Genomic DNA, 12,909 nt, shown 5'->3' with positions numbered 1-12,909 from the left:
AATGTATATTAGTAGAGACAGAGAGAGGATGAGAGAGGATAGAGGGGTCTCCATAATGTATATTAGTAGAGACAGAGAGAGGATGAGAGAGGATAGAGGGGTCTCCATAATGTATATTAGTAGAGCGCAGAGAGACAGAGGGAGAATGAGAGAGGATAGAGGGGTCTCCATAATGTATATTAGTAGAGACAGAGAGACAGAGGGAGAATGAGAGAGGATAGAGGGGTCTCCATAATGTATATTAGTAGAGACAGAGAGACAGAGGGAGAATGAGAGAGGATAGAGGGGTCTCCATAATGTATATTAGAGACAGAGAGAGAATGAGAGAGGATAGAGGGGTCTCCATAATGTATATTAGTAATTATGCCTAATGATTCAAAATAAGCCATGCGTCTACAGTGGGCAGATGAGAGGAGATGGCTATGATGTCATCCCTTGGAAGCTCTATTTTTAGGAGCAGTTCAAACCAACTCTGATCTAATTATTGGTAATAACTCTGATCTATTCTTACGTTTTGGGGAGGATTACTAATTGAAACGTGAGCAGCGTCTGAGCCACTCGTCTCGCTCAGGGCGACAAAGGAACGAACGGCGCCGTCCAAAGAATGTCACCGCGACACGCACTCGACGCCATTTGCTGAAAACTGACTTGCAGGATCTTTATAGACCCTTTTCTCCCCGATTTAGTCGGTAGGCCAATAGAGCGTCGCAGTCCCGCCCCCTACCCTGGACCAGGAAATGATTCTCTGTTCATTTTCCTCATAGACATTTCAGAAAGTATTTATTTAAAGACGTTTACGCCGCGGACAAAGCCAACTCGAGTCGTGACAAATCATGACAACAAACACAATTTTTTGGGCCGAACAAATAATTAGAAAGAAGAAAAAAACGGCAGGTTACAACACTTTTTTTGTTGTTTTTCTTCTTTGTAAATGCATTGGGATTCATTTCCTGGTCCATGGTAGGGGGCGGGACTGCGACGCTCTATTGATCACCTGCCAGTGAGGAGCCCCCACCGGGAGGACATAGGGCCTTCGTCCTACTCTTCCCGCCCAGGCCACATGCAATGACAATTATCATCCTCCCCGCCTGGCTTCCCTCCCCCAAACACAGGCCAATTTTGTCGGTATAGATTCTCGTCGAAGCCACATGCACCATGGTGGATTCAAACCCACACAGAGTTCAAATGTAAACATACTCAATACAATCACACCTGCCGCACGTATATCAGTATCACCGCTCCAACATCTTGTTTACAATATTCAACCCTCAAGTTCGATGGATATATTACCGTTCAAGATTTAGTTTTTCATATGGCACCCCCATTAGGCCTGTGTACGTACGTGGCAGATACCACAACATTTAACGATCAGTGCACTTGGTACCTTCCATTCAATTGCACAGCAACTTCCTGGTTTGTGCTGGCAGTCACCAAGCCCCCAGAATGGCTGTCCGCAACTATTCAGTATTTTAGCCGTGACGTGAGCGCCCCCTCCAGAGATACTTCCGGGTCCTACTTTTGTGTTGCTTTTGTGTCCCCATAGAGTTATACTGTGATGCTCCGTCGGACTAAATCTGAGACGAAAACAACCATGAAAGTCTCATTTTACCGCTTTCCTCGCAACAACAAAGCTGCTGCTCTCCCAAATCTGGCTGTGACAGGCCGTCTGCCCCACACTGGATACTATCGCCATTTTATTTAATTGTGTCAACTAAATCCTCATTAATGCAAACTAGATTACTAGACATACTCAAGCCTGCAAACATTCTAAATATGCCCCCGAAATATTTTACTGAGCAAATGGACTGTTACCACCTTCAATAATAATGATAATAATAGTCTTTATTGACTCCACATCATTTTGTTTTGTCATAGAGACTTGTACAAAACATTAATAATTCTACTCGAGTTGGAAGCATTAAGACCCATTTTATCCCTCAATGGCTTCCTTTCTGAAAAATAACGTCATTGTAAAAAGATTCACGCGTTTAGATATTCTATTTAGAATGAGATGCGGACGGAGCTGGTGCCACTTGGACCCGGACGTAACGTAGCACTACAAAATGACGTCGGACTTAAATACTGAATTGCCATATTTAGATAGGGCTTCCTATGGGCTTACGCCTCTTAGCCAGTGTAAAATCCACAGTATACCTTGTGGCCCATAATGTCCTAATAGGCTATTAGGCTTTCTTTTGTTGTTGCAACAAAATAAAAGAAGAAGAAAAAAAAAACATATCTACAAGCTCACATGGCGTCTCGAAAGCGACTGACAATCGTTTTGTGCAACACCCTATTTGTGACCCTATTGTGCTGGAGAAAACAATCGCACACTAAACGTTACAATGGAACAGAAGAGAGGCACATCCTCTGCCACAGATTATTTTCAATTACTCGCCCCCTCTTTTTTTTATAACTTTAACCCATTTTGACCTGGGAACGATTCTATAAATGTCTTCTACATCCTGACAGTTTTCTGAAAAAGCTATGTTTCTATGTCAGTCGTTCTTCGATTTTTCAAAAAGACCTACAAGCTTGTAGCGCGCCACTTGGTGGCGTGCTATGAGCTTGTAGATCTGCTATTTTTCAATAGCTAAAGCATAACATAATGCTAACACCAAAAGGGGTTTTGACCTGAGATCAGATTCTAAAAATGTCTTCTACATCCTGACAGTTTTCTGAAAAAGCTATGTTTCTATGTCAGTGGTTCTTCGATTTTTTTTAAATAGCAGACCTACAAGCTCGTAGCGCGCCACTCGGTGGCGCGCTACGAGCTTGTAGATCTGCTATTTTTCAATAGCTAAAGCATAACATAATGCTAACACCAAAAGGGGTCCCCGCCCAAAATGGGTTAAACCGTCCGTCGTCCTCGCCTGTTGCTTTTTTCTATTTCCTTGGCGAGTCCTACAAATGACACGGAGGAGGGGAAAAGGGACGGGGCGCTGCTGTGATGATAGCCTGTCGTCCTGCTTCGCCGTCTCCCAGTTCCATTTCCTGCTAGTGGAATTATGTGGGGAAGCACATTCATTTCACATGGCTTTAGGAGCTATAATCTCATCCATCTCTGTGACAAGCTTCATTATGAGGGAAGCCAGTGATGCACTGCACTTCTCATTAGGCCTGGAAGAGAGCCCTAGCCGCACAGCCTGTGACCTGTGCTCCAAGCCTCCAACACACACGCACGCACGTGTGCGCGCGCACACACACACACGCGCGCGCGCAAACACACACATTACTATACTTGTGAGGACATCAATATTTTAGGAGAGCATTAAAAATAGCTCAAAATAGACCCCTAGACACCAACCTGAATCTTTTCTTAAGTTTAAGTGTAACTCAATAAATCTCTTTTAACCATGAATCAAAACTGTTTTTCCAGGAAAATGGTCCTCAAATTTTACTATACTTATGGGGACACTTTGGCCCTCACCTGTACAGCAATACAAGTACGCACGCAGGCGCAGACGCACACGCACACGCACACGTGCACACACACACACACACACACACACACACACACACACACACACACACACACACACACACACACACACACACACACACACTTAGATAACTCAACATGAAGGTACATCCACCAGTGTACGTAGCTGTTGCGTACAAGTCAGATATCGACAAAATGGCCCCTATTATCTGGGCTTAATTGGACAGTGTAGTTTTGGGCTCCTCTAGCTGGCCCTCTGAGAGCTCCACTAGCGTAGTGGTGCACAAAGTATTCAAAAAAGAACAAATGACCAAGTACATCAGAGCATTGCTGTATTTAGATGTGGAACATAAAAAGAAAATGTGTATTAAAAAAAAATAAGAACATTTCATGAAAATTCAAAGAAAAGACGACCTCCTACAGTACAAGCTCACAATGCGTGAAAGGGACCAGGACAGACAGATACAGTGATCTCCATATAGGGGCATATCAGTGGGATCGGCAGCGTGGCGTAGGTGTGAGAGCTGCAGAGCAGCCCCAACCTCTAGAACTCTAGGGTGGTTAGTGGTTAATTCGTAGTATATTTTTTATACGTTTGGGTCCTATAAACTATAAAGAGTCCCATCCTAGAAAATGTAGTGCAGTGAAAGTCATGAGCTTGTAAAAAAATCACACCTGTGTGAGTGTGAAGTGAGGGGCGCTCTTATCATCGACACTATGCCTATTTGCTCAGACATTATGACGTAAAATTGTCCATTCATTGTCAATGGGAATTGATTTGATTGAATTTTGTGTAGGACAAAAATACCGATTTGCTCGTCCACATATGACGTCAATTCTCCATTCATTGTCAATGGGAATTAAATATTTGCGTAAGACGAAAATCTACACTAATAGCTGAATAGAGAGAGAGAGAGAGAGAGAGAGAGAGAGAGAGACAGAGAGAGAGAGACAGAGAGAGAGACAGACAGAAAAAGAGAGACACAAAAACAAAAACGTACTAAATGACAGTAGTGCCAAAGTACGGTAAATGTACTAAGTACTGTCCACCACTGCACATGACAGGCTGGGGGACTCTTGCAGCTTACAGCATAGCCGCTATAAGTGCTCGGTGGCGGCCCGGCGGGCGGGCTAAGAGAGAGAGAGATTGACCCCGAGCGTGTGTGTCTGTGTCAGCGGGACTAATTGGGCACTCACCATTCTGCTCCCGCTGCACCCCCGCTGCTAACAGGTCTGGCTCGCCCAGGCTGATGTCGTTCAGACGGCTGCCCAGGCACTCCACGCACAGCAGCTTGCACCACTCCTCTGCGTCCAGCTCTGCACGCACGCACGCACACACGCACACACAAAGACAAAAGAGACGTTGAGACGTAATATATTCCACATATAGGATACACACGTGCACTTTAACCACTTGTCTTAACCCATTTTGACCTGAGATCAGATTAAAAAAATGTGACTAAATTTGACTGAGGGATTTTTTTGAATTTTCGTTTTTTCATGTCATATGAAAGCAGGGAATCATAGCTTCAAATTGACATATTGGTTGTTCAGTTTGACCCACCAGTTTTGGAGATATGGCTTATAGAGTAATGTCTTGCAGAAAACAGCGAGTTGAGAAAACACTGTTAGTGTGGTCTCTAACATTACACCTAGCTACATGTTTGGGCATTTATTTCATATTTACATGTCGATTTCAGCTCTGACACTTATTTCAGACTCTAGTATGTGAAGAGTCTGCCTGTGCTATTAACTCATTTTTGGAAAAAAAAATTATAATATGTTTTTCTCCTCTGGTGAAAAGCTGGAATTTGCGCGATGGCAGTCTCCCAGTCAAATCTGGTAACAAATGTCTTCTACAGCCTATACTGTTGAGCTGTCCTGGCAGCATCAGCGCATCTGCAGTAAAGCTTTCTTAAACCTTCTCTAGACCAGTGGGTTCAACCAGTGCGGGGACCACCAATGGTCTTTGAGGGGGTTCCATGTGGTCCCCAGTTAAACTAAATTATACAACAGGTCGTTTCGAGGAAGCAATCTGATTGGTTGAAACAGCTTCTAGCCGTTCCTTAAACCAGCGCAAAGGAACACCTAAATCAAAACAAAGATTTCAGCTGTGTTTTTCTCCCAGAGCGCAGCAGACTCGGTGGCTAGGCTAGCTAGTTTCTTGGGACATTTGTGGTCGTAGTGGCTACATCTGTCATTAAAAATATATCATTTTTTGGTGATTATCTTAGTTTTAAGGTTAACTGTTGTATAATTGCAATATTACACTCGAGGGTGTTCTTTATCCTCATTAATGCACTTCTGCGATACCTTTCGGAGTTCCCACGGCAACGCAGGCATGCATTAATGACCATAAAGAACACCCACTCGTGTAATTTCGCTTAAATGATGGAGAGTTGGGAATGGACCCTTATAGATGATGAAATGAAATGAATGAAATGAAATCTATATTTACCCAGGGTATCTGGGCTAAGCTCAAGAACTTGTTTCCAGCCAGGCCCTGCTCATAGAACACATTTCATCGTAGTGGTTGATGCCTTGTTCAAGGGCATTTCAGCGGTGGTAATTTTAACGTGTCGGACGGCTGGTTCGAACTGGGAACCTTCCGGTATCTAGACCGCGCCGCTATCCGTTCGGCCACCGCTGCCACTGAGATCTATACCTCTTGAGAGCGTAACATGAAACCCAATGGACCCTTATAGATCTTTACCTCTTGAGAGCGTAACATGAAATGGGTTTCATTTTACACTCTCAAGAGGTAAATTATTGTTAAACATCTGCATTACTTATGTTACAAGAAGTCTACACAATTGGAGAATGTAGAAGAATGTTTATTTTGATCAACGTTGTGGTACCACATCAATACAGCATAGAATTGTGGACAGTTTTGGGTCTGAGAGGCTAAATGTCATCAAATGGTGGTGAATGCAGAATAAATAATGGACCTCGGCATGAAAATGGTTGAGAACCCCTGCCCTACAAAGTAAACACTACAGTGAATTGGTAGACACTCCGGCCCCTTTTCCACCAGTTGGGAACCGGTTCAGTTTTTTTTGGTTCTTAGTCCATGAGCCAGACAATCCAAATTTGGAATGTTAATTATGAATTGAGTGTGCAAAACCATACCTATATTAAATTGTTATCACCATGAAACTTCCCCAGTTGATTACTTACACAAAGACAATGATTTATTGTATTACAAATCTTAAAAATGTAAATGTGCAAATTAGGCATCATTATATGAAAATATGCAAAAAATTAATATATGAAAAAGCTACTATACTGTGGAAGGGTTATCATATATTAATTTACTTATATTGATCCTATAAACAATTTAATATAGGTATTGTTTTGCCCACTCAATTCATAATTAACGTTCCAACTTTGGAGGTCTGGCTCATGGACTAAAACCTGGTTCTGAACTGAACCGGTTCCCAACCGGTGGAAAAGGGGCCTCCCTGAGCAGCAGGCTTCAAGCAGTGCTCTTTAAAATCCCTCTGGTAGCCACGCCCCCTCCCCCCTCCACACACACCTGCTACAAACAAACAGACAGACACACGATCCTTATGGTTTGTAGTAAAAACAGTGAAACAAACAACTTATAATGTAACTTTACACCTCATGGAAGTTGGAAGTTGAGTGGAGTAGTCTGGGTGTGACAGTTTGAAAGAGAAGTTAATTCATCTTCATAACAAACGGCGTGGTTGTTTTGTTTTTATTCTGCAGGTGATTTAGCTACCTATGCTAAGCGTTAATGTGCACGTGTGTGGGTGTGTGTTAGCCGCAATTTGCTGTTTGTTGAGCTTGTAGATTGACAGAGGATAATTCAAGCTTGCCCTACAGCTGCAATGTTGGTGAGTTTAACGTCGTTTAAGACAAGCAGATCGCAAACGCAAATTGGATGAGTGGGGAGTCAATGGAGGGTATTGCAACTCTAGATTCATCCCATTATACAAAAAATCTAGAGTTGCAAATTGCGGCTAGGTGTGTGTGTGCTTGCGTGAGAGGGAGGGAGAGTGAAATTAACAAACATAAATGTGCTTGAAGGATGCAGTATACATATACTAGTGTCTTTGCTGTTGCTAGTGAGTTGTGCCAGCAGGGTACAGTGGGGGCGGTGGTGGTTCAGGGGTAGAGTGCCCGGATGGTAACCGCAAGGTTGCCAGTTCAAACCCGGGCTCCCCCAGAGTTACTGTCGAAGTGTCCTTGAGCAAGACACTGAACCCCTAATTGCTCCCGATGTGCTGGTTGGTGCCTTGCATGGTTTCCGCTGCCATCGGTGTATGAATGTGTGTGTGAATGGGTGAATTGATGCACAATCTATGTAAAGCGCCTTGGATAAAGGTGCTATATAAATGCACCATTTACCATTTACACTGTACAGTATGTGGCTCTTGGTCAGCTCACTTCAAAGCTTATGGTGTCTCTCTCAACCTGCTCCACAGGTACAGTACACCAGCCAGGGTGATGACCCAGGATCCCCAAGTTTCTTCTCAGCCCTGAGTTAATTCTCCTGTGATGTGCTGTGAATGCTGGACCGTATAGAGCCTTCCCTAAATCCCTGACCACTGCACTACACCAGAATGTAGCCCCGCTCGGGACCCCCCGGTTGAGCTCTTTTGAGCTCCCGTAGGGTCCCGTCCCATCGGCGTCATGCTACATGCTAATTATAGAATGCAGACAGATTTACCGTCGCATACCCCTTTGCTGCGCTGTGTGTGTGATAGTGACATGTTCCAAAAGAAGCATATTGGAGCTATAGGAGACAACGGAAACATCAATGAAACTTTCCTTTGGCGCAGAAGCCGTTAAGTATTTTTAATCTTTGTTTAAATCTGTCTGCGTTCTATAATTAGCATGAAGCCGATGGGACGGGACCCTACGGGAGCTCAAAAGAGCTCAACCGGGGGGTCCCGAGCGGGGCTAACCAGAATGCTATGTGCAGTACTAAACATCCAAGGATGAGTGAGAAGATGACAGCCAGGAGAATAAGGTTGGGCTGTGCCATTGATACTGGGAAGAAAGCACTGGCCAGCTATCCATGCGTTCCAAAGTCTGACCCTGGCATCACTTACACAACTGATGAAGTCAGGTAGGAACTTTGTTTTTTTTGCTTCTTTGCTGCTGCTGCTTGTGTTGTGTACTAGCATGATTCAAGCTGGTGTACTATTACCGTAATTTTGGGACCCAATGGCAAATTTTTGTTCAGTAACTGTTTCTGGCTCTGGAATTGAATGCTGATGTGAATCTACAGTTTGTATGTTGTGTTGTATCTGCCGTTGAAAGTATGCGAGTTGTAACGGGGAACAATATAAGTGTATGTGGCTCTTGATCACTTGAATTTGCCTTGCCATTTCCTTTTGTTCGAGCTAGAGATTGTGGGCTTTATAACAGCCATCAATTTCAAATGTTAATTTTGTGTGTGGTTGCTGAGGTGGCTGTATTGGTTCATGACTGGCATGGTTGCAAAGAATGTCTCTATGTAGGCCTCTCTCTCTCTCTCTCTCTCTCTCTCTCTCTCGCTCTCTCTCTCTCTCTCATTGATTGGCCTTGTTTCTGTTGCCCGTCTGATTTGCAGTTGTGTAACCGGCCTCTCATTTATTTCAACACAGATGTGTTGATGTATGGAGTCCCCTCGGTGTGGGGCAGACCCCTCGGTGTGGGGCGGAGTCCCCTCGGTGTGGGGCGGAGTCCCCTCGGCGTGGGGCAGACCCCAGCATTGCACAGAACATGTTCTTCTGTTTACAAACTTAGAACATGTCAACTTGACATTCCTACTGACCCAGTAAGGCCTGATGGAAATGCAGTTTAGTTGAATAGAGTTACAAGCTTTTTGTGACTGTGAAGTAACAAAAAGGAAAAAAAAAAAAAAAAAAGCTGTGACGTGCCCATCTCAACTTTAAGCTTAGATGAAAAGAAAAACGTAACTAGTCTAAATCAACCCATTTCAACCAAGTGAGTAATGAGTAAAATATTCTATATTCATTATTTAAATGCAATGCAGTTGTTCAACTTGGGTTGGCTCCCACAGTGCCAGTCCTGGGTGCCTGACGCAGTGCCCTGCCAGCCTCATCCTTGTCCTACCACCGGGTATTGCAGGTGGTCCCTGCCATGCATTCAGAAAATCTTTAATCTTAGAGCACTTGGATGCAGCATATGGTGACACAGGTTTTAAATGTGCCCTCTCCAATGCCGTACTTCGGTGTACTAACTAGAAGATAGCATTCAAGAGAATTGTGTAGTGTATTGCATCAGTTTGGGAGAGAGGACAGCTCGACAACAACTGTGCGGTGCATCAGGACACTGCATCATGCATACAACCTGTTGACATGGACAGCCTCATTTGGCCATGCTGGCTGAAGGAACAGTCGACGTGAGATAACGAGAGGGGCAACGTTACAGAAGAATCTTTATATCGGATGAATATCTTTCCATCTGATTTCAAATGTGTGTCTGTGTTTGTCTAATTCAACATATAATAGGCATGTATGTTGATGGTTTTGTCGTAGGGTATTTTAATTAGAGAAATTGACTTGATGGGGATGAATATGCCTAGATTTGGGAAAATGAATAATAATGTGTACCGGAATAATATTAGTAGATGTCTCTTTGTTAGACGAGAGGTAGTGGCCCTGCCGTACGCTTAAGTGTAATCCGTCCTAAGATTAGATAAAGGGCGTATTGTTATTCAACTAAATTTATCGTAATGTGGCTCTGTAATATACGACAATTGCCTCTTTCTTACTCTCCTGAACTAGACTGCAGCATTTTATGTTGAAAGAACTTCCCTCTGAGTCTGTAGCCCAGGGGTAGGCAACCTTAGGCACGGGTGCCAACATTGGCACAGCAGAGTGCCAGTGTGCCAGTGATCACCCACTGGCACACTGGCACAAGTGTGAGAGAGATGATTTTTCTTTTAAATTTAAATGTATATAAAAAAAGGTTTACAGTTAAATTAAGTCCACTCGCATCTGTATGCAAATTACATCCTGCACATAATTCTACATTCATTCAAACTCACATTCATTGAACTCTGACTGGGGAGACGGTGGTAAAAATAATAATGGTGTCTAAAAATCATACATGCTGATGTGAAAGATAAGGTTGCTATGTGTGTATGAACAATCAAAATCGGATGGAAATATATAATTTGGATGTGGTGTCAACCCGGTAAGACCCAACGATGCTTCTCGGTAAGCCCTGAGTTAATTCTCCTGTGATATGCTGTGAATGCTGGACCATATAGAGCCGTCCCTAGATCCCTGACCACTGCACTACACCAGAATGCTATGTGGAGTACTAAACGTCATCCAAGGGTGAGTGAAAAGATGACAGCCAGGATAATGAGGTTGGGCTGTGCCATTGATACTGGGAGGAAAGTACTGGCCAGCTAGCCAGATGTATGGAGGATGGAGATTACTACAGACGCCACTATAGGGCTCATGAACAGGTTTGACCCTGGCATCACTTACACAACTGATGAAGTCAGGTAGGAACTTTGTTTTTTTAAATGTATATAAACAAAGTTTACAGTTAAATTAAGTCCACTCACATCTGTATGCAAATTACATCCTGCACATAATTCTACATTCATTCAAACTCACATTCATTGAACTCTGACTGGGGAGACAGTGGTAAAAATAATAATTGAGTCTAAAAATCATACATGCTGATGTGAAAGATAAGGTTGCTATGTGTGTATGAACAATCAAAATCGGATGGAAATATATAATTTGGATGTGGTGTCAACCCGGTAAGACCCAACGATGCTTCTCGGTAACATTTTTATTTTAATTAATCACTTAATTATTATTATTTTTTTCTATTCTTTTTTCACCTAAACATCATCACATGTTCACTGTTTTGCAATGCCATTGGTCATGATATTTGCATATAAATACCCCCCTCAGAGGCACAAATTTACACAACTTCAAAATCTCTGGACTAATTTCTAATCAAAATTGACCTATGACCTTTAATCTTTAACCCTGATAAAAGTAACTAAAATGCATGTAATACATATATTTGTGTAATCATTAGAATGTCTAGAACATGTATCATGTATTATTGTGAAAGATATCCACCGAATGTAAATTATTAATTTATTATTATTATTTTAATAATTATTATAAATGTGCATAACATTTTCATTAAACTTTTTTTTTTTTTTTTTTTTTTTTAACATAAGTCCTAGTAGTACAAAGTAGTAGTAAGGTTGAAATCTCTTTTTTGCAAGTAGAAATGTATCCGGGTCTTACAGGGTCGTAATGTCGATATGGCACGGCGACTATCAAGAAAATAAAGACACGGGACTTCATGTGGAAAAGGTTGCAGACCCTGTAGCCTACTGTTGAGCTGGCCTGGCAGCATCAGAACCTGTAGCCTACTGTTGAGCTGGCCTGGCAGCACCAGACCCTGTAGCCTACTGTTGAGCTGGCCTGGCAGCACCAGACCCTGTAGCCTACTGTTGAGCTGGCCTGGCAGCATCAGACCCTGTAGCCTACTGTTGAGCTGGCCTGGCAGCATCAGACCCTGTAGCCTACTGTTGAGCTGGCCTGGCAGCATCAGACCCTGTAGCCTACTGTTGAGCTGGCCTGGCAGCATCAGACCCTGTAGCCTACTGTTGAGCTGGCCTGGCAGCATCAGACCCTGTAGCCTACTGTTGAGCTGGCCTGGCAGCATCAGACCCTGTAGCCTACTGTTGAGCTGGCCTGGCAGCATCAGACCCTGTAGCCTACTGTTGAGCTGGCCTGGCAGCACCAGACCCTGTAGTCTACTGTTGAGCTGGCCTGGCAGCATCAGACCCTGTATCCTACTGTTGAGCTGGCCTGGCAGCATCAGACCCTGTAGCCTACTGTTGAGCTGGCCTGGCAGCATCAGACCCTGTAGCCTACTGTTGAGCTGGCCTGGCAGCACCAGACCCTGTAGCCTACTGTTGAGCTGGCCTGGCAGCACCAGACCCTGTAGCCTACTGTTGAGCTGGCCTGGCAGCACCAGACCCTGTAGCCTACTGTTGAGCTGGCCTGGCAGCACCAGACCCTGTAGCCTACTGTTGAGCTGGCCTGGCAGCACCAGACCCTGTAGCCTACTGTTGAGCTGGCCTGGCAGCATCAGACCCTGTAGCCTATACTGTTGAGCTGGCCTGGCAGCATCAGACCCTGTAGCCTATACTGTTGAGCTGGCCTGGCAGCATCAGACCCTGTAGCCTATACTGTTGAGCTGGCCTGGCAGCATCAGACCCTGTAGCCTACTGTTGAGCTGGCCTGGCAGCATCAGACCCTGTAGCCTACTGTTGAGCTGGCCTGGCAGCATCAGACCCTGTAGCCTACTGTTGAGCTGGCCTGGCAGCACCAGACCCTGTAGCCTACTGTTGAGCTGGCCTGGCAGCACCAGACCCTGTAGCCTACTGTTGAGCTGGCCTGGCAGCACCAGACCCTGTAGCCTACTGTTGAGCTGGCCTGGCA

General features: G+C 44.1%; 1 protein-coding gene across 1 annotated transcript in view; it reads right to left on the bottom strand.

Annotated features, from left to right (window-relative positions):
- Positions 1-12,909, bottom strand: part of dok6 (docking protein 6) — a 62,491-nt gene that overhangs the window by 37,258 nt on the left and 12,324 nt on the right. The window contains exon 2 of the mRNA XM_079489206.1: positions 4,640-4,759. Within this exon, the coding sequence (XP_079345332.1) occupies positions 4,640-4,759 (120 nt within the window). The remainder of the gene's footprint in view (positions 1-4,639; positions 4,760-12,909) is intronic.

This window comes from Electrona antarctica (assembly GCF_951216825.1).
Source record: "Electrona antarctica genome assembly, chromosome: 20".
Lineage (NCBI taxonomy): Eukaryota > Metazoa > Chordata > Actinopteri > Myctophiformes > Myctophidae > Electrona > Electrona antarctica.
Note: the sequence above shows the minus strand (reverse complement) of the source record. Positions and strands in the feature narration are given on the sequence as shown.